General features: G+C 38.4%; 1 protein-coding gene across 2 annotated transcripts; it reads left to right on the top strand.

The window, feature by feature from the left end:
- Window positions 1-16,631: 16,631 nt before the first annotated feature.
- CHCHD7 (coiled-coil-helix-coiled-coil-helix domain containing 7) lies at window positions 16,632-23,823 on the top strand. 2 transcript variants are annotated; one of them, XM_028119035.2, is made up of 4 exons: window positions 16,632-16,738; window positions 20,025-20,094; window positions 21,554-21,652; window positions 22,409-23,823. In XM_028119035.2, exons 2-4 carry the CDS (start codon window positions 20,041-20,043, stop codon window positions 22,511-22,513), a joined length of 258 nt encoding a protein of 85 aa, XP_027974836.1. In that variant the 5' UTR covers window positions 16,632-16,738; window positions 20,025-20,040; the 3' UTR covers window positions 22,514-23,823. The 2 variants fall into 2 exon arrangements, with proteins under 2 accessions (XP_027974836.1, XP_087878956.1); XM_088022830.1 differs by lacking the exon at window positions 16,632-16,738 and having other exon boundaries at window positions 20,022-20,094.
- The last annotated feature ends 2,909 nt before the right edge of the window (window positions 23,824-26,732 follow it).

Raw genomic sequence — 26,732 nt, 5'->3', positions numbered from 1 at the left:
CTGATGGGATATTGCTGGATGGCACCGATGGGAAGAAAGAGAAGATATGCAGTGGGGGGATGAAGGCAAAGGTCTTCTACAGTATTTTGCTTCTGACAGGGGAGGACTGAAGCATCTTCGCACATGGACAGGAAGAGACGGGAAATACCAGGATGGGAGGGGTGAGCAGTAACCCAGTTGGCTCCAGCCAACCGATGCATGCCTCCCAAGGCCATGAGGCCCAGCCTCCCCTAGACAGACTCCCTAAGCTCCTCTGAAGCCTTGCCTGACCCACAGGAGGTGGCCCACTATTCTGGAAGAGCAAGAGGTAAAGAGGAGCCAGGCGGGGGGCCGTGGTGGTGGCCCCCATCTTCTTCTGGGGACTGGGCAGGCCACTGGGTGCGAGGGTGGAGAAATGAGGAGGTGAGGGCTGAGAATCAGTGAGGAGAGGACTGAGCAAAGGAACGAAGAGGAGATCCACAGCTAAAAGACTGGCTCTGTATCACTAAAGAACCAACTGTGAATCTGGGGTGGGGTGGGGTGGCGTCTCATTCGCAACAGCATAAAAATCCTTCGGTGTGGCATTCAAGATCCGATACATTCTGGTCCCAGTCTCCCTTTCCAGCCTCACCTACCATCATCCTGTTCACCCCTGACACCTTAGACTTCAGTTCCAGGTGAGGGCCCAGCATGTGCCACATGCCCAGAACAGTCACCCCTCCCACCTGCTGCTCTAGGACCACCTCCTCCGCGGAGGGAATAACCTATTGCTATCAAACTACTTCCTCTGTAGGTCCCCTCTGTTTCACGTCTCTACAATGGAAGTACTAGACCCACATCAGAAATTCCAACTGAATATAGACAAGGTGGCTTTGTGCCCAGGGACCTGAAGGAATGGAAGGGCCATTAATAAAACTACTGAAGTCTGAACTGCTGGTTTTAGGGACGTTGAGAGTTTGAGATGCCAGCCTTCCATTCAGGCAATCATGTCAAAAGACGACCTTGAAAATGGACGTCTAGAACTCGCCGGTGAGGAAAGGACTAGCAGTGATAAGGAAGAGAGTCATGTGTGCACGGCAGTGGACCACTGCTTCAGATCTGGATTACAGTAACATTTCAGTAACTCTCGTCTCACACCCATGGGCTCAGTTTATTCTGGATTCTGAGTCGACTTCACTTTCATAACTCATCCTTTCCTGCTCAAAAAGCTACAGTGCCTTCCACAGCACAGTGTGCAAACTCCTTAGGCTGGCAATCAAGGTTGTTCAGAGTCAGGCCTCAGCATACCTTTCCAGTCTCACCTTGTGGTCCCCCCAACAAACCCTCCTTTCCTGTCAGACTGGTATTCCTGGTGGCCCAGGACAATAAGCACACTTCTGCCTCCTCACCTCTGCTGAAACCATTCATTTCACCTGAAGGCCCTCCCTTCTTTCTGCCCATTCTTAACTCACACCTGTTCAAAGCCCACCTCAAGTTCACCTCTCCCGCCCTGGAATACCTGTCATTTTTACTGTCAGTACCATTCGTTTCGCGTTTTAAGATATGCTGCTTTGTGTTCTCTTTCATACATCAACCTATCATCCACAAGGCATAAAAGAAAAACAAGGAAAAGGTAGAAGGCAAATACAAGCATACCCTACAAGGGGCGGGAAGTACTCTTCTTACTTCTGGCTCGCATTTGGAGAATAAAGAAACTTCAAAAAGAAGATGGTCTGTGATGGGACTTATTGCACAGGTTAAGATGCAGACAGGTATGAGAGAAAAACTTTGCAGGGACTGGCCAAAGTAAAACACATGCACAGTCAAATGTGGGGTATGTCTCTAAATCCCCTAAATCTGTGGAGGGAAGTACACAAATAACAAAATAGGGATCTGGAACTTAACTTGGAATTTTGGAGAACTTGGGATGATACCATATACTGCATTAAATTCTTTCAGTTCTCTTGAGTGCTATGATCATCAGTGACATTTCTATCTCAGAAGTCTAGTATGTGAAATTAACTAAACATGATTTTCAATTGTCACGATAAAGAATTACATTGTTTACTGAACGAAAACCAACCAAAAATTCAAAAAGAGACACTTATTCTGAGGGGGGATGGTTTTGCTGTAAATGTGTTTTGAAGCAAAAACTGACAAAACTACACTTAGTGAGATCATTAAATCCTATAAAACAAAGTTTAGGTTTATACTTTAAAAATCTCCTTAAACTTAGCAAACTTATATTTTCCCAATTCCTAATACATGGCTTACAAATAAGTAGACAGGGATGCCTGGGTGGCTCAGTTGGATAAGCGTCTGCCTTCAGCTCAGGTCATGATCCCGGAGTCCTGGGACTGAGTCGCGCATCGCATGGGGCTCCCTGCTCAGCAGGAAGTCTGCTTCTCCCTCCCTCTGCCTCTGCCTGCTGATCCCCCTGCTGGTGCATGCGCGCGCTCTCTCTCTCTCCCTCTCTCTGATAAATAAAATCTTAAAAAAAAAGATAAGTAGACATGTAGCATGTTCTAACTTGAGTTAGTAACTTTATGACTGAAAATTTTATTTTTACAAATTGTTTTTTTTTAATACATAAATTCTAACCTGGATGTAATTTAGGCTTATGCTAGCAAATTAACGTATCAATAACTGGCTTACATGGCCCGCCCATTCTAAAGACTTACTTATAAAAAAAGTCACAGAATTCCAGTTTCTGAAATCATGACTGCTCCTTGACTACACAAGCCTGCACTTCCTATCTCACAAGACTGTGGTAAGAACGAAATGAGAGAATATAGGTAAGAGTAAGGACTGCTATCCAGCCACAATCCTTTATAACAGACGCATGGCATTAATACTCAAAATATTTTAGGTGATATAATTTAAAAGTCATGTTGGCTAAATGATTCGGGGAATAATTTAACCAATCCAGTTAAGTTTCTTTTTCTTTTAAACAGAAACAGTCTCTTTTTTGTGCTCATTTTGGTTTTGCTTTTACTGGGAAGAACTTTTCACTAAAACTTGGCTAAAATTAAAAAAAAATCTTCTAATAGCTCTCATCTTGGATAAAAACCTCTGCTTTCTTATTTGATCAGTTTCAAGCTCTCTGAAAAATACTAGTACAATTCCACCTTATGCTAGTGAAGGAATCGATGAAACAGATAAAGGTGTTTACCTTTAAACATTCCCAAATTTCATTTTTTGGCAGCTGGATACCATCCTTCAGAACTGTATAACTTCAAAAGTCTAGCTTTAGTACAGCCTTAGACACAGAAACAGGGCGTACGAAAAGATCTTTAAAATGTATGGTAATGTGTGTGTTTCTTTTTCAGAAGTGGTTTTGGACGGCACGGCTTGACACAAAGCACGGAAAAGGAGTGCGTGCGGTACTGAGGCTCTGCCATACACAGGGTGGCAGCACTGAGAACGAAACCCAGACCGCCGGCAGAACGCCTGAATGGCCAAGGCAGCCTCACAAGTGTGCCTGGAATCTGATTAGGAAAACACTTCTTAGACACACGGGGATTTTGGTTTTAATTAAGAAATTCCTTTTAATTCTGGCACAGGTATCTTGCATTTTAGAAAAGCTCTTATGAGTCAGCCTCTGAATGTGATCAATTGCACTTTTCTCAAAACAAACTGCTTTCTCTTCCTCTTCCTGCACTGATAAAAGGTAAACTGAGTAGGATTAAATTTAAGCACCACATCATACTCAATGTTTAAGTAGGGCAACTGTATCTCAAGTGTGTGTATATACAAACACACACACACATACACACACACATTTTGTTGTTATTGTTTTGTGGGTTTTCCCCCCCCTCAATTTATTAAACTAAAAACAAAAACAGTTCACCTATTTCTCCCACCCTCACCCCATCCTCTGCCTCTGGCAACTACCAATCTGTTCTCTGTATGTATGAGCTTGGTTTTATTTTTAGTATATTTAAATTAATTTAACATATAAGAAAGATCATACCGTATTTACCTTTCTCTGTCTTACTTCACTTAGCATAATACCATCAAAGTCCATCCACGTTGTCAACAAATGGTAAAATTTCATTTTTTTATGGCTGAATAATATTCCATTATATATAATATATATTACATATAATACAAAATTTTATAATACTTTATAATACATTTTATATAGTATTATATATAAATGCCACATTTTATCCATGCATCCATCTATGGGCACTTAGGTTGTTCCCATATCCTGGTTATTGTAAATAATGCTGCAATGAATATGGGGGTGCACATATACTTTCAAAGTTAGTGTTTTCATTTCCTTTGGATAAACACCCAGAAGTGAAATAGCTGGATCATATGGTAGTTCTATTTTTAAATTTTTGAGGAACCTCCACACTATTTTCCACAGTGGCTGTACCAATTTACATTTGCACCAACAGTGCACAGGGTTCTCTTTTCTCCACACCCTTGCCAATACTTGTTATTTCTAGGCTTTTTGAAATAGCCACTCTTAACAGGTGTGAGGTGATTATCTCATGGTAGTTTTGATTTGCATTTCTCTGTTGATGAACGATGGTGAGCATCTTTTCATGTGTCTGTTGGCCAACTGTATGTCTTCTTTGGAAAAATGTCTATTCAGATCCTCTACCCATTTTTTACTTGAATTGTTTGTTTTTTTGCAATTGAATTGTAGGAGTTTATATATTTTGGACATTTGTCCCTTACCAGATAAATGATTTGCAAATATTTCCTCCCATTCAATATGTCGTTTTTTCATTTTGTTCATGGTTTTCTTGCTGTGCACAAGCTTTTTAGTTTGATGTAGTCCCATTTATTTTTTTGTGGCTTTTGGTGTCAGATTTTAAAAATCATCACCAAAGACCTTTGTCAAGGAACTTACTGCCTATGTTTTCTTCTAGGAGTTTTGTGGTTTCAGGTCTTATATTCAATTCTTTAAACCATTTTTAGTTAATCTTTGTGTGGTAGAAGGTAGTGGTCCAGTTTCACTCTTTTGCATGTGGCTGCCCAATTTTCCTAGTACCATCTATTGAAGAGAGTGTGTTTTCCTCACTGTATATTCTTGACTCCTCTGTCATAAATTAATTGGCTATATATGTGTGGGTTTATTTCTGGGCTCTCTATTCTGTTCCACTGATCTATATGTTTATTTTTATGCCAACATCATACTGTTTTGATTACTATAGCTTTGTAATATAGCTTGAAATCAGGGAATGTGATGCCTCCACTAGCTTTGCTCTTCTCAAGACTGTTTCAGCTATCTGGTGTTTTCTGTGGTTCCACACAAATTTTGGGATTGTTTGTTCCATTTCTGTGAGAAATGCCATTGGAATTTTGATAGGGATTGCACTGAATATTTAGATTGCTTTGGGCAGTACGGACATTTGAATGATATTAATTTTTCTAATCCATGAGCATTGGAGTATCTTTCTATTTATTTGTATCTTCTTCAATTTCATGTTTTTTAGTTTTCAAAATATAGATCTTTCACCTCCTTGGTTAAATTTATTCCTAGGTATTCTTTTTGATGCAACTGTAAATGGCAATTTTTTTTCTCTTTTTGATAGTTCATTATTAGCATACAGAAATGCAACAGATTTCTGTATATTGATTTTGTATCCTATAACTTCATGAATTTGGTTATTAAATTTAAGTTTTTTGATGGAGTCTTTAGGATTTCCATATTTATAGTATCACATCATCTGCACATAGTGGACAGTTTCACTTCTTCCTTTCCAATTTAAATGCCTTTTATTTCTTTTTCTTGCCTAATTTCTCTGGCTAAAACTTCCAATACTATGTTGCATAAAAGCGGCAAGAACAGGTATCCTTATCTTGTTCCTGATCCTAGAGGAAGTTTTCAGCTTTTCACCATTGAGTATGATGTTAGCTGTGGGCTTGTCCTGTATGGCTTTTATTATGTTGAAGATTGGTACCTCTATACCCACTTCATTGAGAGTTTTTATCATAAATGGATATTGAATTTTTTTCAAATGCTTTTTCTGCATCTACTGAGATGATAATATGACTTTTATCCTTGTTAATGTGGTTATTTGACTGATTTGTGGATATTGAGCCATTCTTACATTCCTGGAATAAATCCTACTTGATCATGGTATATGATTCTTTTAATGTATTATTGAATTCAGTTTGCTAACATTTTGTTGGGGATTTTCATGTTATGTTCATCAAGGATATTAACCTGTAATTTTCTTTTCTTGTGGCATCCTATTTGGTTTTGGTATCAGGGTAATGCTGGCTTCATAAAGTGAGTTTGGAAGAATTCCCTCCTCTTCTATTTTTTGGAAGAGTTCGAGAAAGATTAGTATTAATTCTTCTTTGAATGTTGGTAGAATTCACCAGTGGCGCCATCTGGTCCTAGACTTTTGTTTGCTGGAAAATTTTTGATTAGTGACTCAATCCCCTTACGAGTAATCGGTCTGTTAGTAATGGGTCTGTTCAGATTTTCTGTTTCATCATGAATCAGTTTTGGTAGATTGTATGTTTCTAGGGATTTATCTGTTTTTGTTTTTGTTTTTTCTCAGTTATCCAATTTGTTGGTGTATAATTGTTCATAGTAGTCTCTCATGATCCTTTGTACTTCTGTGGTATCACTTTTAACACCTCCTTTTTTCACTTCTGATCCTGAGTCCTCTCTTTTTACCTGGTGAGTAGCTAATGGTTTGTCAATTTTATCTTTTCAAAGAATCAGCTCTTAGTTTCCTATTGTCTTTTTAGTCTCTTTAAACTCTATTTCACTTATTTCTGCTTTAATATATGTTATTTCCTTCCTTCTACTAACTCGGGGCTTAATTTGTTCTTTTTCTAGCTCCTTGAGGTGCAAAGTTAGGTTGTTCATTTGAACAAGAAGATATAGCACTTGTAAATACTTATGCACCGAAATAGGAGCACCTAAATATATAAAATAAATATTAACAGACATAAGGGAAGAAATACAACAACAAGGGACTTTAATACCTCACTAACATCAATGAAGAGATGATCCAGACAGAAAACCAGTAAGTTAACATTGGCCTTAAATGATACACTAGACCAGACTTAACAGACATTTACAGAACATTCCACCAAAAGCAACAGAATACACGTTCTTCTCAAGTGCACATGGAACATTTTCCAAGATAGATCATATGCTAGACCACAAAAGAAAGTCTTAAGAGGATTAAAGTCATATCAGGCATCTTTTCCAACCACACTGGCATGAAATTAGAAATCAATTACATGAGGACAACTGGAAAATTCACAAACATGTGGACAGTAAGCAACATGCTACTGAACAACCAACTGGTCAAAGAAGAAATCAAAAGAGAAATAAAAGAGACAAATGAAAATGGAGCTGGAACCTACCGAAGTTTATGGGATGCAGCAAAAGCAGTTCTAAGAGGGAAGTTCATAGCGATAAATGCCTACCTCAAGAAACAAGAGAAGCCTAGTGCATATTTAAAAAGATTACCCAAGGTATGATTAAAAGTGCTTCAAGGTAGAAACTTCTTTTAAGAAGAATATGATCTTGGGAACAAAACTGCTATTATTAAATACAAGCAGCTAAAGTTTTAAAGTAATTGTCTTAATTATGTTATAACGTCCAAAAAGAGAGACTTTTAAGGAAAACATCTGTAATGCTACTTAAAATGAACTAAAATACCCTTAAGAGTCTTAAATGCTTAATGATTAAAAATTTCAAATGCAGTGTATATGCAAGTGACATAGATAAAAACAGTTCTAACCCATTTGTCACCACTCTTCCTTCAAAAATAACTATAATAATTGAATATTACAATTCTCTAATTTTGTGCCTGTATTTGAAAAACATATTCTCATTGTCAAAAGATACTCTGTTTATGAACTTCTACAAACTGTCAGATAATTATATGTATTCACTTTGTTTACTAACTTCTAGGCATATAAAAATAAATTCAGGTACAGAAACAGCTTTCAATTAAAATTCCCTAATTTCAGCAGCACATCAAGTTATCCAAATTTTTAAAACCTTCATTCTATGTCTAATTAAATGTTACATGATACTTCCATTTTGATTTACGATTATATATTTTACATGTATTACCTTTTAAAATGTACTGTATGCCAAATTATTTCTAAGGAATGTTTGTCTTATACTTTTTTCTTAAAAAGAAACTAAAGCAAATTACCTTAAAAGCTAAGCCTGATACATATACTTTACACAGGGCATAGTTAAATCAGTTATTTGTTTATATGACAGGAGCTCTGAGGATGCTCAAATTTTATGAAGCATTAAAAGAAAAGCATAAAATATCACCAACTGCTGTTAGAAGAGTGCACTGTATTTGGAGGCATTCTCCTTCTTTGAAACATTTTACACTCTTCCAAAAAAGAACTATTAGAGCTGCTTCTACCACTCTTGGTATAACTTACCTATTTTCTTATATGTCTAAATCTATTTGAGAGCTGAAACTCTAAGCATCTGAATAGTGATTTGCAAATAAAATACTACTAATATTAGAAAAGTAACATAACCAAGGTTGAAATTTTATCCAATTAAATTACCTCAGGCAATAACAAATTAGAAAAACACACGAAAAACATTTTCTCAGATTTACTTAGAAAATAAGTTTAGAAATACAAGGAAAGCAAATTCATGTTTGAGATGTACTTTCTAATCAGATATACTGGTCATATTAATATTTAAGGTTATAATAGATCTTATTCAGCTATATAAAGACACAACTCTCTCATAAACTGCAAATTTAGAACAAATTCAATTTTAAAGTAAGGGAGCTAATTTCTCTTCTTTGGAACAGAATAGTTATAGAAATTATATTTAGGAAATACAAAAAGCTTAAGAAAGGTAATATATTCTTAAATAAAACCCTATTTTCATTTCATTTGCTAAAGTTGATTAAAATAAACAACAACCCTCTTATTCTAACTTTTTTAGGGTATGATGAAAAGTGATGTGGGCGCTATATAATTCCAGCTTTAAGACAATACAAGAAAACAAATCAAATTACTTAGAAAATGTAGCAGACTAAAATTCAGCTGGTGTTATTTTTAACCTGAACGTTTGGACTACCTTAATCTTCTAGGTTCAGTTTCTTAAAATTCTCCTGATGGAGAACGATTCAATCAACTTTTTACTAATACACCTTTAAGAGAACAAAACTGATTAAAACATTTTCTCAGCTTGCCTTTCAGCCAAAGGAGCTAAAACCCTCATTCTCTGATTGATTTCTAGTTTAAGTCTCCAAAAATGTATCTCAAAATTAAAGGGATTAAAATGACAGAAATTTTTTAAAAAACTGATGGCAGCCTTTTAGCTGTAGCATTTAATCTGAGAATTAATATTCTCATATTCAGAAACCAAAAGATAGGCTATGATAAGTAGTCAATATGCACATGTGCAATTTCAACATTGGTTTGAGACAATAATTCAAATATTTGATAACTGTAAGTCTAAAATGAGCCTCTCATTCTCAAAAAAGGTAGAGTTCAAGACTCTGCAAGGGCAGATCATCATTCACAATCCGTAGAGGATTCAGCTGCCCTTTAAGAAAAGATGACTACTCTACCCTCAAAAAATTTCTCATACTAAAGGAAACTTCTACACTGGAACATAACACTATAAGAAGTCTAGGTCTTCCTTCAGAAAATCAATTGCTAATTAATAAATAGGAAAGAAAATTTTCCTTTAACTGTCAGCATACACCTAAAAACAGTCCAGAAATTAAGAACTTTGTTGACTGTTCTTATCTTTACCTTGTAAAAGCTTTTTAAATGTTATTAAGTATGTAGGAAATGATATAAATTATCATTAAAAAGCCCACGAGTACCTTGTTCTTAGACTAAGTTTTTAAAATCTATTTCATTAATCTAACAGAAAGCTTTAAACTTTCTGATGAAGAATGGAAAAAATAATTTTCAATATTTTCTAAGATTTTTCAGAACACTTCACTTAGGTACACATTTAAAGTAATCTTTAAAATCTTTTTAAAATAGGAAAAAATCATTTTTCCTTACTTAAAAATAAAGAATTGAAAATAACCACTACAAATTATTCTCAGAATTTAGTTTAATTCAAATCTAAGATCTGGAAGAAAGGCTTTGGGAGAATCTATTTTTAAAAGGTTATTATAAAGTCAGCATTTGTATGGGAAATACTCTCTTATAGATTCCCCCAATTATCTCTCCCCTTTTGGGGGGGTAGATTTATTATTTTTGCTTTGCAGGTATTCTTTACTCACATAAGACATTTTTAAATCTACTGTGATTTTAATTTTATTCTGAAATTCTCATCTCCCTACTTCTTTCCTATCAATTTTGGACATTTTAGTCCATTCTTATATTCCCTTTACACACTTTCATTATTTAAACTCTTATTTTTAAAAGGCATCAAAAAAACTTTCTAACACCTTCATAGTTCGAGGTTTTCTGTTTTTAGATTAGGAAAAAAAATGTCACTTTAAAAAAAATGCAAGGAAATATTTCAAGCAAATTGCTTATCCTATTAACCTAGGACCTAATTGCCTAAATTCACTCACTTTACATACGCACACACATTTCTTAGGTAGTCATCTCAAATTCCCAACACACACTGTGGTTAGTTTTAATACCATGATCCTGCAGTAACTCTGTTTACAAGACATCCAGGGACTTTTAAACACTAACAATTTTAATGCAGTATCACACCACTTCATTTTTTTAAAATGAGAATTTACTTGCTTTATAAAAATGGATTTCTGTTTTCTGATAAGCATTAATAAAAAAAAAAAAAAGCAAAAGCCTTAACACCCTAAGGACAACAAACAAAAATACATACAGAAAACAAAAATACCAAACATACAGAAAACAAAAATACCAAACCATCCTTGATAGTTCCCCAGCATCCTATCCTTGTCAATACCACTCTGGAAAGAGGAGGCAGGGACAGGTGTACAAACTGAGTAGAATGCAAACCACTGGATAGCAGGCCAAGTGATTTAAAAGTAAAGATCAACTTATGCTTCTGTTATAATTTCTAGAAGGCTTTCGTACATGCATATTTCTTATAACATCAAATGTTAATAACTATACACTAATACTTTTATAAAATATTATGACCTAAACGTTTTCATTTAATTTCTCTTAATTAAGCTTGAAAATTAAATTTGCTAATGAAATATAAAAGTTGTCCTGTTATAAATGAAAAGCAGTAATAGAGTGGATGTCAGGTTCAGGCATTTCAAAAAAAATTAGGCACTGGAATAAATGCAAGAAGTAAAAATTAGCTACCTCCAAAGTGATCTTATCATAAAATGGAAAAGAATTCCCACGCATGAATCCTAAAATCATAGTTAACTTTACAGTTTATCAATCTGATGTACCCTGCCCTCACATTTAACTTATTTGTAAATACTTTCACAAGGCTACCTAAACACTTACTAATTAGTTAAATATGCTGACTACATTAATTCCTGTTAAAATTAAAGAAATTAAAGGTCCACTTTTGTTTTTTCACAGTAGCTGATATATATTCAAAGTATTTGATGTTTCAGGAAAGGTGTTTATCTGGTTCTTAAAACATTTAAAACATGGCTCAAGGGACAATTTATAGCCCTTTTACCTTTAACATATTCACTATCTTGGATTTTGTTGAACACCTTCAGTTGTTTTTTCCTTCTTCTGAAACTCTTCCCTTACTCAAATAACTAAAGAATCTAAGATGTTATCAACACAAAGAGTAAAAATTTATATTTATTCCCTACACATTTGGAAACACATCAAAAAGAACGAGTATTCCAGGCAGTGTAAGTAAACTCATTCAGCAAAACTTCTTTTTTTCTTGGGTTTGTGTGTGTGTGTGTGTATAAATGTGTGTGTAACAGGTAATTTTTTGTATATCTTAATTTTCCAAAGATCAGAATTCTAAATAAAAAATATTAAAACATTCCTAGAAGGAACCAATATTTTGATTACACAGCTCAAGGGGCAAATGATTATTGAAACAAAACTTAAAAGATGGCTATAGATACATGTTTCAGTTATTTGGCTTTTCAAATACCAAAGACAGGAGCATTACATTTCATTTAGCAAACAACAATTTAATCCTTAGAAAGGAAAATTTCCAGAATACCAACCAAAATGTGTATTAACAACAATCAGGATTATGTTAAAAATGAAGGGAAAAAAACCCCACCTTTGTAGGATATTAAAATACAAAGAGTACCCTTAAAAATTTTAAACTATATTGATAAAAGCAAATTCACTAATTTATTTAGCTGTAAGATGTCTGTTTATTAAAATATTTTGGTTATAATAAACATACAGATATTGAATTTTTTCAGTACTAGCCCATATCTATAAATTATCTTCCACAACAGCTAAACTCCTTATAGAACTTCGAACAGCAGAATTAGGCATATAAATTTCAAGTAAGAATCTCAAAGTAGGAGGTTTCTTAACTCTAACTGAAATAAAGATTTTGAGTATACAATATCCTTGGATTATTTATCTATAAATTATCTTCCACAACAGCTAAACTCCTTATAGAATTTCAAATAGCAGAATTAGGCATATAAATTTCAAGTAAGAATCTCAAAGTAGGAGGTTTCTCTAACTCTAACTGAAATAAAGATTTTGAGTATACAATATCCTTGGATTATTTCTGTAAATTGGTATAATTTAGTAGTAGCTTCAGAAAAAGTATGTTCAACAGACATTATATCTGAGACATTTAAAAAGCTCAATACAACCAATTCAAGTTAGATATTATGCTGTGCCCTATCTAAATAAGACTCTCTAAGGAATTAAAGATTTTATACTTTGTGCACTCTCAGTGCATTTTCTAATTCAGATAAGCAGCTAGTTGTATAAAACCCAAACACATAGAAACCTTTATACCACCCTTTGTGAGAGAGGAAAAAAATCACAACACCAGCACTTTTATTTAGGTTGACAATAAACTAATCATAACTTGAAGTGTCCAAACAAACTGAATAACTCAATGGTCTACTGTAACTGGAAGAAATATTTTTCCTTCACTTTTACAGAAACTGAATTTATTTGATATTAGTATGTAGTCTGTCAAAGTGGCAACTATTCAAGATCTAAAAGTCTCATTTATTTTAAACACAGAGCCTAATTCTGACTACTTATAGGTAATGTAACTTTCTTCAGCCAAAATACAATAAAAATGTAAGAGAAATTTCAAAGGTTGTATAAATATTAATGGCATTCTGACACCCCTGGACAGATGATTATTTGGGGGAAGGGGAAGTTTCTCTTTCCCATTGATAGTTTAATCACTTTCCAATCAGTTTTGATTTAACAGTGGTTCATGGGAATAATTTTTAATGAGTTCTTAGAAAGGTGTAATTGCTTCCAAAATCAGAAACCACAAGATGATGTACTCAAACACTACACCGATGTAATGCTGTTAGGGAGGTATTTACAGAAAGGTGCAGATAGGAGCTCAGTTGTGAACACATGTTAACATACAATGGGCTTCAAAACAATAATCTGTTTGTACAGTATGGAAAGTAAAAATATTCTGTATAAGATGTGTAAAAATCCAGCTCTAATTTTAATCTATTTCTATAACTAATAAAAAACAAAGGAAAATAGGCATTTATTGCAAAACTCCATATACCTGTGGAAAACGGAGCACAAGTAAATTCTATTTGAGATGAACCTTAATCTCAAATAGAATTCAGCTAACATCTGACATATTTTAAATTTTGAAAATATTGTGAAAATGTCAACCATCAGAGTCAACAGTAGTATATGATCAGTAAACATTTCCTGTTAAATAACACAAATAAATTCAACTTAAAAGATGCAAACTGATAGGTCTCAGGATTTTAAAATCTTTTGATTTCAAAGTAGCAGAGTTACAGCACATGTATAGGATGGGCTTTAAAAATGGGTATACGTAAACTTTTCCATGGTGTTGGTGTATGTGCTTTTTTTTCCCCTTAAAGAAATGCCTACTGCTTACAGTGTAAAAGAATCTCCACCACTCTGTCTGCAGTTTTCGACCAGAAGTCCTCAATGTACCTTCAGCCAAATTGAATATTAGGTATTTTACAGCTTTTACAAAATGGCTGTAAAATCACATTATGGGCATACACAGCTCTTTGATCTTGCTGCACAGAATTCATAACTGTTCAATAATGCTATACCATTACACCACACACCTTAAACTATTTCCATTTTTCCACAAATCCTTCCAAAATCAGCTTCTAAAGCAAAGAAATGTAACATGAAAAGTTCCTGGGAGGCTTGTTACACAAAAGAACAGCTTGGATACAAACTAATCTACACAATATTCATCTTCTGTTGAGCCTGTTTATCCCTCCTTTCCCTCTATCCCTCCTAAAGGTGGGTGCACTTGAGTAATGGAAAGAGAAGGCTCTTCCACCACCACACCCTCCCAGCACCTCTGCCTTTGGTCCTCAGACAGTGATTCTGTGCAGGTGATGAAAATCATAAGAAAAGAGAAGCTGTCCCTTTAAAATGCCCTGCTCTGTCCCACATCCCACGTGGAACCAACATCAGCAGCACTTTCCCATTAACTTCAATGTGATGCAAGAGGCACCATCCTTTTATATACGTAAAACCAGAAAACTTCAGCTTAATATTCTTTACTGAGGACGAACAGGTGAAGCAAACGGGTCAGGAAGGGAGAAACCAAGCAACTCCCACCCCTCCCCAAAAGGTGCTCCAGTTCTGCACTCCAGTCTCTCTGTGCAACATCACCTCTCTACCCCTCCTCTGTAGAGCCCAGTTTAAAGAAAGGAGGGAGCCACTAACAAAACCTGAAACATAAATGCGACGAAAATGCAATCTAAAGCCGGAAAGGTTTATTCTTCCAATCACACATATTAACTCTATTAAGAAAATGGCATCACTTTTTTTTCCACCCCCAAAAAAAACCCACCCCGCAAAGATCATTAAAAGAGAGTTATAAAATAGCAAATATAGTGTTTATCTTATCTCAGATCAGTCCACATTACCAATAAGTTTAGCAGTTTCTGCACTACCACCTCCCCCCTCCCTCCCCCTCCTTCTCTTGCATCGGATTTTCACGTTTTCTCATTGTCGGTTGAGTTATAAAAGGCTTTTGCCCTTCGAAAGTTTTAAAAAATAAATAAATATTAACTCCTTGGTCCCTGCAAAGTCAAAACGGACTTCAGGGGAAAGGCGGTTCATACTTTTACCTTTAGCGAGAAAAGGGGGAGCATCCCGGATTTTTAGGGATTTTTTGCGATTTTTAAAAAATTTTTATTTGGTTATATGCCTGAGTTCTCCCTCCATTTTGGTTGTTTATGATACTGACAACAAGCTGTCCCTGCTCTGTGCAGATCTCCTGCTTTCATTTAGCACCCCCTCCCCCTACCCCCCCTCGCAGCCACACATCCAGGGCTCACACCTCCCCGCAGACCCCGCACCCCGACCCCGACTCGCCCACCTGAGGAAAGGGCAAAAACAAATTCATTTCTCCAAAAAAGAAAAACCTCTTTTGAAAAAGGGGCAAAGTTACCCCAAGTCACTCAAAGTGCCCCCCAAATATTGCCGACTGCGGGTTTCCGCCAGGCCCTTTGGGAAGCGACCTTCCCCCGGGATGTTTTGGTGGAAAATGCGGAGAGTTTACTCTCAAAACTGAATTTATATTAATTTTTCCCTTATTTTTCGGGTCTCTAATGTCTTCCGCTCTCGCTGCTGCCGCTGCCGCTGTCACAATATTCACAGCACCAGAGAGGAGGAGGAGGAGGAGGAGGAAAACTTTTCAAACTTTCCAGACCCTGAATAAAGGGTTTTTTTTTTTTCCCACCGACCTCACCTTTGGGTCTCCAGCCGCATCGCCCCCTGCCCTGTCAGAAGCGACTTCGGGAGTCCTCACACCCCCGCTTAATTATTTTATTTTATTTTTTATTATTATTTTTCTCTCTGGGGTCCTGAGCTGGGGCTGAGAGTAGCACAAACTTTTCCTCCTCCTGCCGCCGCTGCTGCTCCTCTGCCCCCTCGGCTAGTCCCATAATTTAAATAACCCTGATATTTCTCCCGCTAAACGCCTCTCCGCCGCCCCGGACCCCGGGAGAACTCACCGCGGGGCTTTAACATCCTCCCTCCGGCCCGTCCGCCGCCTTTACACCGCCCGCGGAATTTCTAATAATTTTTTTCTCATATTTCGGGCTGGACGCGGCGGGCCTGGAAATTGTTTCCTTACGCCTCTTTCCAGCAGCCATTGTAGTGTATGCGCTGCCCCTGCAGCCCAACTTGCAGCTGCCGCTGCCGCCGCCGCCGCCGCCGCCGACGTCGCGCCCACCGCCGCCTCCCCCGGCCTGCTCGGCCGCCGCCCCCGCCTCCCGCCGGCCCGCCCCTGGTCCCCGCCCGCCGCTGTGCCCGCCCTCCGCGCGCACTCCGCCCCGGGGCCGGCCACTAGGCGCCGCCGCCGCCAGGGACGGGCCCATCGATTGGGTTGCGGCGCCGCCCGTCAAACCAAAGTGTTAAGAGGCGGGCCGCGGCTCGGGGGGCGCGGCGGGGCGGGGGAAAGGGGCGGGGCCGCACGTTCGGCCCCGCCCACTCCTCCCGCCTCGGCCCTCCTCCCGCCAGCTGGGGGCGGGGCGAGACCCGCCCGCCCCCGCCCGGCAGGGCCCGGCACGGCTGTCAGTCTGGCGGCGGCGCGCGTTGATTGGGCTGGCGGCCGCCGGGGAGCGGGGGCAGCACGTTGGGATGCGCGCTACTTAAGGTCCAGCTGCGTGAGCCATTGACGTGTTTGGAGCTGGAGACGGCCTGGGCGCTGGCGAAGCGGTCGCCCGAGGTGAGTGGTCCCCCGCCCCTCCTTCCGCGGTGGCTCCGGGGATGCGAAAAGAGAGGGGTGCACCTGGGCTTCTGCGGGCCGGAATCCTCTCTCCTCCGTCGTGAAGCCGCTGCCACCAGGCCCTGCCTCAGCGCAGGCCCTTTCCTGTCGCTCCTCCTTTGCGCGACCCGGTTTTATTCGGGCTGGAGACGAGGAAGGTGACCTTCGCCCTCCCTGGACACCTCTAGCTCTTCCTTCACCCTGCTTCTCAGCCTTTGGGGCGTAATTGCCAGGCCCACCCCCAATTTCCTGCGTTTTCTTCTCCCCCTGCCCCACTTGGCTCCATCGGAGGTCAGAGCAAGGTGTGTTCACCTGTGCCCGTCGTCCACTGTTAGACGGACAGCATCGCGGAAAGGCAGCAAGGCCGAGGACTCACATCTCCAGTTTCTCCATTCGACTGCCCGCCCCGCTGTACCATGCCAACTTCCTGACCCTGCCTTTCTGCACCCAGCAGTGGGTTAAGGGCTTTAGGTTCTCGCATAACGTGTTTCAGCTTCCTGCTAGTTGCATTTGAGTTTTATCAGAGCCACAGACCCTGCCTTGGCTCTGACCAGCATGTGGGCATGGACCTGTTCAGTAATGTTCTCTTCTTCCCTTTCAAAGCTAGTTGGAGAGTGGGGATGTGAACTGGATGGGAAGGAAATCAAGACATACTTTTTAAAGCAGTTTGCCTTTTGGAGAAGATTTTAGAGTTACTCCTCAACTGTGCCGTGCTTTTGAGGCCCCTCCCTCAAATCTTTGGTTTTCTTTCTGGCTGTCCTTTGCAAGTAGAGCTCTGTAATACTTGTTTAGTGCCTCAGAAAGTAAGCAGATAAGTCCTCTCTAGCAGAACACTCGATCTTCCCTTTAGACCCTCTCCTCACTGTAAATTGACATTTCCTCTTCATTTCCAGTTGATACGTGAGGATTCATGCAAAGAAGGTGACATTTAGAAATCCAAACTTACATTGACTTGTATGTAGAATCCGGAAGGGAAAGGAAATGAAATCTGAATAAATTCATGGTCCAAACCTGATTTGCGTATATGTGATGTTACCTAGATGTTATTTTTAAAGGATTCTTAACTGACAATAATAAAATGCAGTGAAAGTGCACTTTCATGTAAGGCACGCACCAGAGTTTGTCTATGTCTGATCATTGTTGAGATTATATATATAAGGAGTATGAACAGCTAAGCAGAGTTATGTGGTCTTACGTCATAGAATGAATGTAAAAAAGAAGGGTGTGAGTTCACTTAGTACCATCATCTCTTAGTAAGAAGTCAAGCCTGCAAAAGAATTCTGTTCAGGAGAGGAAGAAGCTTCTAGATATAATTGAATAGCACCTTGAATTTCTTTTTTACCTAGATGCTTCTGTTAGCTAGGTATATTCATGTAGTGTTCAGTGGAAATCAGATTAGAGGATTCCTAAAAGTTAAAGGATGCTGAATTGACTAAACTTTTCTCCCATTCTTCTTTGCAAAGATTGATCTCTTTTAGCCTGGACATCCTGGGCTCTGAACTGGATGACTCTTGATTGCAAATACCACCACTTTTTAGGAGCTTATGGGGTTTGATTGATTTTCCTGAATGTACCTTATTTCTCTTAACATGACTGATAATTTTTGACGGTGTCACCTAGGGAAAGAAAAGTAGAATCCACTTCATACAAAAATTCTGACCTTTCTCTAGTTATCCTGACTGATGCAGTCTTTTATTGGGTGGTGTTGGTGCAGGTCATACTGCATTATTGCTTATTTCTCCTTCCATCTTTAGGTGGAAGATGGTTAAGCTAGAACAGGATTCGAGAGTACAAGTTAGCTCAGACCCTTAAACTTAGTGCAGAGCATTTAAAAATGTTTGTGGGTGGCTCATCAATAGCATACCGATATACTGAAATGAAAAAATCACTTTGAAATAATTAACAGTTCGTTGATTATTGTTTTTCTTAATTTTCTCTTTTAGTTCCTTTCTGTGACATGTCTTTGAAGATAATAGGCATGCCAATTTCAGTTGAACTGCATTATTATAGAGAGCGGTTGTCCTGGAGTATAGTTGACATATATGAGTAATGTGTGAATCACAATACTTGACTTGGAATCACTAGGTGACTCTTAGGGAACTGTGATCATCTTTAATCGGTAAAGACTTCTGCAGAGCTCCATGTGTAGGGCTTGAGTTGGAAGATTAATGGACCACAGTAGCATAATGTGACTTCCTTTAACCAAGGGAAGTATCAGTTAAATAAAGATGCCACTGGAAGTAAAGTTTCATTTTTTTCATTTTTAGCTTTTCAAAATGTCAATTAAGCAATAACTTTGTTTTTTAGTATATTGACCACCCTGGTGCTGGCTACAGAGTACACAGTTAGGTTCAGTAAACAAATGTTTTTGCTAATGTTGGGTTATACTTATTATTCCACACTTATTTTGTATGATGATCAAATGTATAATAACGAAGTAATCATTAGAATGCATGCTGTATTTGGGGCGCCTGGCTGGCTCAATCAGTTAAGCGTCTGACTTTTGATTTCTGCTCAGGTCATGATCTCAGGGTCCTGGGATCGAGCCTCATAGCAGGCTCCCCACTCAGCAGGGAGTCTGCTTGTCTCCCTCTGCTTCTGCACTCCCCCTCCCCCACTTGCACGTGCTCACTCTCAAATAAATACATAAATATATTTTTTTAAAAAGAATCCATGCTGTATTCTTAGGGTTTTTTTTTTTTTTTTTTTTTTACTATATTTAATAGCTTAACCTTTAGAAATAAAGATAAACTAAAACCGAACTATAACTGAACTATCTTCCTGGACATTATAATCAAATTTCAGTGGATGAATTTAAATATGGCCCTCATGCTGAGGCACCATGGCAATGCAAAGGAAAAACCCAACCAAATATTTATTCTCGTAAAACAGAGGACATATGAAGTTCCTTACTGGGATAATCATTATGACAAAATTAATTTTTCTTTTTTTTTTAAGATTTTGTTTTTTATTTATTTGACAGGGAGAGACACAGCGAGAGAGGGAACACAAGCTGGGGGAGTGGGAGAGGGAGAAGCAGGCTCCCTGTGGAGCAGGAAGCCCGACGTGGGGCTTGATCCCAGGACCCTGGGACCATGACCTGAGCCGAAGGCAGACACTTAACCGGCTGAGCCACCCAGGCGCCCCGACAAAATTAATTTTTCAAGTACTCATGGGTCTAATGAGATGTATTGATTTATTTTCTGTCATTCACTGTGTAACTCTTTTTTCCAACATCTGCCTGCAGTAAGAAAACTGTTAGGATGCCCATGGTAGCAGGAAGGCTGAGAGATCCTGACATAAACCCTTGCTTGTTGGTAAGGTGGTTTGCTTTTAATTTTCATGACTGTTAACTTGGTAAAACAGGCTTGTTCTGTTTTTGTGGGCATCTGTTTTCTATAGTTCTTGAATAAAGTTATTTCTCTACAAAAAATATTCCTGGCCAGTGTATCTTTATTTCACTAAACATTTTTAGGTATTCATAATTTAGCTAACAAAGATCCATCCCTTTGAAGTTTCCATTTGTATAATGTGCAAGCATTTACTAACCACTGTAACACCAGACAGGGGTATGTAACACCAAGGAAAATCTGTAGTCCAAAAGTGTCAAGTTGCAAAGCATATTTTTCAACTGCCACTGAAATTTGTGTCTTAATAGCAATAATTTCATCCTGTCCTTGAGACAGCCTGCTGTGAATAAGGGGCTATAATAGAATTTGCCTATTTAAAGCCTAAAGCTTTCCACAAAGGTACCATGTACACAAAATGTTTTGTTGTAATAATAATGTCTTATTGGCATTTATTTGGAATGACTAGCCATACTGACTTCCACTGACTTGTGGCCTTGTCACCCTGGAATAATGCAGTCATCAGACTGGTGCCATTCCCTGAACCTATATGCATTTTTCAAATACACACATTCGTTAAATATTTGGCATAGAAATTTAGCTTTGTTTCATATATTAGCTCTGTGTTGAAGCTTTATTAAGTCTCTTTAGATAGACCATGTTTCTTAGATCTGTGAAGCAAATTACCTACCCCTTTAGTTAACGCTTTCCTTTAGATGACTTCTCAGAATCCTACTTTTCACTTTGAAGTTTGTTATCCAATCTACTTCCAGTTTAGACAGCTTAATTTTAATTCCCAAATGGCTCCTACCTTTCTTTGAACTTACAGCCCTGTGTTGCTCACTTAGGTTTTGAAGTGATATTAATGATATCTATTAAAACTGCATGCATAATAGTATATGTACTTGCGTAGTGGAGGGAATGATAGCCAAAAATACATTGAGATGAGTGGTGTTAATTTAAGTTGTCTTGATGTAGACCAGTTATTAGCGACTTACTTAGGATCTTGAAACCAGCTTAACATCAAACAGTCAGGTCCAAGTGAGAACTTGGAAAGGCAGGACAGCTGCACCCTGCGTCAGGAGACTTTTAATTCTCACTGTGCAGGAGTGATTTTCAGCACCTTGCACCTTGCCTCAGCTTCTTTGTTAAACGGTTACCAGGATAAATTATCTCAGTCCATGCTCGGGCTCAAGTTCCCGTGACCAGATATTCAGAAAACTGACCCAGACTATGAAAAGGAAGATGTCTGCTCTGAGCAGAATGAGTGCTGGGATGGTTGGAAAGATAATTCAGCTTCTGTTCATTATATGCTCATTAAAATGAACAGAAAGGAATGAGTTCATATTACCTGCTTTGGGGGGAAGCGGCTTCAGAAGTTTAGGATCCCATTCCACCCCTTAAATGATGCCTTTCTTACATATTTAAGGAATCTGATGCTTCTACCAGGTGTATGGATGAAAATAACTACGACAGGGAACGGTGTTCCACTTACTTCTTGAAGTACAAAAACTGCCGGAAATTCTGGGTAAGCCTAGCTTGATTAGCTTTGTGTTAAAACTCCACTCTTTGGCTTGAAACTGAAGCCCAAAATTAGTGAGTACCCACAATCTCTTCTTAGTAATGACTGGGGACACTTTTTGACTCTTCTTTGTGTGCCTTGAAGGATCCTTGAGGGCTCTTACTGGCTGCCTCCTCCGGGCTGGAAGAATGCAGGTCTCATATAGGTGGGTCTTCCTATGGATATTTAAGAGCAGCCCTAAAACAATGACCTTGTTATAATTTTAGTTCACCTGGATATGAACAGAATGGAGAGCTTGCTCTGTCATAACACATTTTAGGCTTCCATTTCTGCCTTCTCCTTTCCCACTGCCACCCATCGTTGTTAAAATGGTCCCATTTTTCTTGAGACGTTGGTATATGATTTCTGTTTCTGAGCACTGCATCCAGCCACTTCCTTCCCTCTTCTAAATTAACTGTTGCTTTCATGTGGCAGTTATTTAGTCGATCCTCTTGATGGACTGGACTCTTGTGTTCTTGTACTTAAACAGTATATATTCCCATCCCAATTACCATCAACATAGTCCTAGGGGAATGATCACTTCTATTTAATTGTTAGTTTGAAAAATATTGTCTGAAGTCCTCCTAGAATTAGTTTTTTGGTTCCTCTTTACACTTGGTTTTTAGAATTTCCTTTTTGAGGAAGTAATAGCCAATAGCTGGCAAATGATTAGCATTTAATACATGACTGATTTTGGTTTCTTCTTTTTATACCTATGTGCAGAATTCTGTCATGGTCCAGAGAAGACAGAATGGAGTGAAGCCATCTATGCCTACAGCAGCAGAAAGAGATGAGATCCTGGGGGCAATGGGAAAGATGCCTTACTGACTGTTTGCATTAAAATTGTTTATTTAATTTAGAAGCAGATCAATATTTTTAATGAAGATTACTGAAATCTTGTAGTCCCTTAACCCCTTTCAGGCCTTACCCAGTCAGATCTTAAATTCCACAAGGGGAGATAAAGTTAAGTTAGCCTTGCGTCCTTTGTGTTTGCTCTCAGTGCCAGGGTGATAGTCTGCCAGTGCTGGCTGTGCCATGCAGCTGAGTTCACACGACTTCCCAAAGGTAAGGGAGCATTAGGAAAGGTGATAGGAGGAATGGGACTTTTCACCTGGCAGTGGAAGGAAGGGGATATTTCCAAGGATGGGAAATGATGCAAGCAACAATATGATGGGAAGAAACCTCGAGCTAACTTTGGAGAAGTGGTCTGTAGAGTGTTCCACCTAGAGTTTAAGGTGGTTGGTGGAGTGGCAGAACAGAGACTGGGAAGGTAAGTTCCGGGTGAATGTATGGTGGGCCTCAAGTCTCAGGCTCAGTCTAAAGTAAGACCTCCAACCTCACTTCATTCCTTTATCTTTGCTTAAAAAAGGGTAGTACATTGACTGGGCAGGGAAGCAGGGGTGCAGGAGGGTCGTCTTAAATAAATGGCCTGCAAAAGAACTGTTCTTTCCTTCCTTCCTTCCTTCCTTCCTTCCTTCCTTCCTTCCTTCCTTCCTTCCTTCCTTCCTTCTTTTCTTTTTTCTTTTCTTTTCTTTTCTTTTCTTTTCTTTTCTTTTCTTTTCTTTCTTTCTTTCTTTCTTTTTCTTTCTTTCTTTTTTTCTCTAGGGAAAGGCTTTAGTTAAAGGATTCTGTGACTAAAATCCGTATATAAAGGCATAGTATTCTTGAAGCACAGTAATGGGAAAAAAGGGTAATTCTCCTAAAAGGGGGGATTTCTATTCTCAGGAAGAGATGGGAAAGGAAGGGTATGGAAGTTCACAGGTGAACGCACTGGGATGGGACTAGAGCTCCACTTTATTTTATGCTATAAACACAAGAATATGCAGTATGCTGTTTGGGGTGGGTTGTGTGGCAGCTCTCATACCCCCCACCTTTTTAAAATCCAGTTTATTTCATTTACAGAACAGTTTTAGAACCTACTATTTAATAAAATTAATACTAAAAAATCAATGAAAACAAATAGCTTTTGTCCCTTTTCTATCTGGTGCTGGATCAAGAGTATTATTTTAAAGGCTGCTGACAACAAACTATCCATCTCATTGGTCTTAGTCCAAAACCCAGGTCAGATGTTTTTAAGCCATATGACCCTGATTGTTAAATGTGATTCTATTGGAATAAAAGATGGATTGTTTGAGAAATTCCTTGATTTGTATTGATTGCTCTAAAAATGATGGATTAAAATAGGACCTGACAAGAAACTAACACTTGTGTGACAAGCATTTCAGTATTTTAAGCATGCTGTTGAAGGGTTTGGAATTTTACTGTCACCTCCTTAAATGTACCTACCAATGTCAACATTTTTTCCGGGAGCTATTTGTCTTGGCCTAGCTCTTTTTTTAAAAAAAAAATAACTTTATTGAGATACAATTCAGATACCATATAAATCATCCATTTAAAGTGTACAATACAGTGGTTTTTAGTATATTGACAAACTTGTGCAGCCATCACCACAATTGATTTTAGAGCTCTTCACTCCGGAAAGAAACCATAAGCACACATTCATTTCCTTTTAACACCTTCCTTTCTCTTCAACCTCTCCAACATTTAGGCAACTATTTTCTGACTCTAGAATGGCCTATTCCGGTCACTTATATGGATGGAATCATACAATATGTGGGGGTCTTTTGTGACTGACTTCTTTCACTTGGCCTAATGTTTTCAAGATTCATTCATGTTACGTGTATCAGTCCATTCCTTTTGTTGCTGAATGACATTCCATTACATGGATCTACCACATTTTATGTATCCATTCATCAGCTGTTGGGCATTTGGGTTGTTTCCACTTAGGGGCTATTACCGGTCATGCTGTTTCTTGAACATTTGTGTACAAGTTTTTGTGTGGTCATTCATTTCTTTTTGAATATATCCCTAGAAGTTGAATTGCTAGATCATATGGTAACTATGTTTAACCTTTGGGAGAACTGACAAACTACTTTCCAAAGTGGCAGCACTATTTTACCATGTGTGAGAGTTCCAGTTTCTCCACATTCTCATTAACACTTACTATCTGCCTTTGATTACAGTCATCCTAGTGAGTGTGAGCTGGTATCTCAATGTGGTTTGATTTGCATTTCCATGAAGGCTAGTGATGTTGAGCATCTTTTTATGTGCTTATTGGCCAGTCATATATCTTCCTTGGAGAAATGTTCATTTAGATCCTTTGCCTGTTTTTAAGTTGGGTAGTGTATCTTTATTATTGAATTGTGAGAGTTCTTTATATATATTAAATATAAATAAATAAATAAATACAAGTCCCTTATCAGATAGAGGTTTATGAATGTTTTCTTCCCTTCTGTGGGTTGTATTTTCACTTAATGGTGTCCTTTGAAACACAAATTTTTTAATTTTGATGAAATCCAATTTATTTTTTCTTTTGTTGCTTTCAGTGACATATCTGAGAAAGCATTGCTTAATTCAAGGTCAAAAAGACTTACATCTATGTTTCTTCTAAGAGTTTTGTAGTTTTAGCTCTTATATTTAGGTCTTTGATCCTTTTTGAGTTCATTTTTGTATGTGGTATGAGGTAGGAATCCAACTTCATTTTTTTTTTTTTTTTGCATGTAGTTGTGCAGGTCCCAGCAGCTTTGGTTGAAAAGGCTGTACTTTCTCCTGTTGAATAGTTTGAACTGTCTTGGCATTCCTACTGCAAATCGATTGTATATGTCAAAGTTTATTTCTGGATTTTGAATTCTATTCCATTGATATATATGTCTGTCTTTAGCCATACTGTCTTGATTATTGTAGCTTTGTAGTAATGGCTTAGCTCTTTGATGAATGGTTTCTGTAGGTGTGTTTTCTGTGAAGTACTCTTGGTGACAAACTAACTGGGGACTTTTGACCAGCAAATCTTTAATGTGTGTAATCATAATATGGCTCCACTTAGCAAGGATGCTCAGTTCTTTTTTTTTTTTAAAGATTTTATTTATTTCAGAGAGAGAGAGAATGAGAGATAGAAAGCACAAGAGGGAAGAGGGTCAGAGGGAGAAGCAGACTCCCTGCTGAGCAGGGAGCCCGATGCGGGACTCGATCCCGGGACTCCAGGATCATGACCTGAGCCGAAGGCAGTTGCTTAACCAACTGAGCCACCCAGGCGCCCAGGATGCTCAGTTCTAAATTTGTCTTCACTAATTCCCTAATTGCTTGTTTGCCTCTTTGCACATACCCTGATAACTTTAGCATACTCTTCTTGTACCCAGATTGTGCAAGATCTTGTCGCGCACCACTTTGGAGGGACAGAGTCCCATCCCCACTGTCCAATTTGCCACTATTGTTCTCTTTCCAAGACACTGCAGAAGGGAAGCTAATTAACCTGATAAATTAATTGTATCAGGATGTGTGTTGGTGCAGTGAGAAGATTTTCAGACACGGCTTTGATACCAGCTATCAACTAACGAAATGTGTAGACGGCATTTTACTGTGTTCATGTACATCCCTCCGAGGAAGCGTCTCATTGCAGATTCTCCATGCTGTGGGAGAGAGTGGCATGCTGGGGCTGTAGTATGTAGAAGCAATCCTTTTGAGAATCACTGTCTACTTGAAAGCTCCCAGTGGAGACAAGCAATATCATTCCTGGTTATATCCCTAATACCTGATAAGCTTCTAGTGTGTGTAATTGATCAACAAATGTGTATGTATGGGGGCTGCGGGGTGGCTTTTAAAATTGAACCCATTGAAAAACATGCTCAAACAACACGAAAGGGTACACAATGTTCAAAGGTCCAAATAATGCAAAAGGGTCTACAGTGTAAATAAATCCACCCAGAAGCAGCCCATGTCAAAAAGTTTCCAAGGTTTTTATGCATATAAAGGATATCTGTGTATTTGTTTTGTTTTCCACAAAAGGAACAGCATAGTGTATAAGCTGGAAGTACCTTGCTTTTTTCATTTAGAGATATAATTGGGAATAATTCTCCATCAGTGATTATAGATTTTCTCCATTTCTTTCAACGGCTGCAGTTTTCCCTTGTGTAGTTATACTGTCATTGAACCAGCCTTCCACTGACGGGTTCGCTGTTAGAGACAAGGTTGCAACAAGCATTATTGTGTA

The sequence above is a fragment of the Eumetopias jubatus genome, unplaced genomic scaffold, assembly GCF_037043125.1.
Source record: "Eumetopias jubatus isolate StellerSeaLion01/CBP00866 unplaced genomic scaffold, mEumJub1_p1.0 scaffold_4, whole genome shotgun sequence".
In the NCBI taxonomy this organism is placed as follows: Eukaryota; Metazoa; Chordata; class Mammalia; order Carnivora; family Otariidae; genus Eumetopias; species Eumetopias jubatus.
The sequence above is the reverse complement of the archived record's forward strand: the minus strand, read 5'-3'. Positions and strand labels throughout refer to the sequence as shown.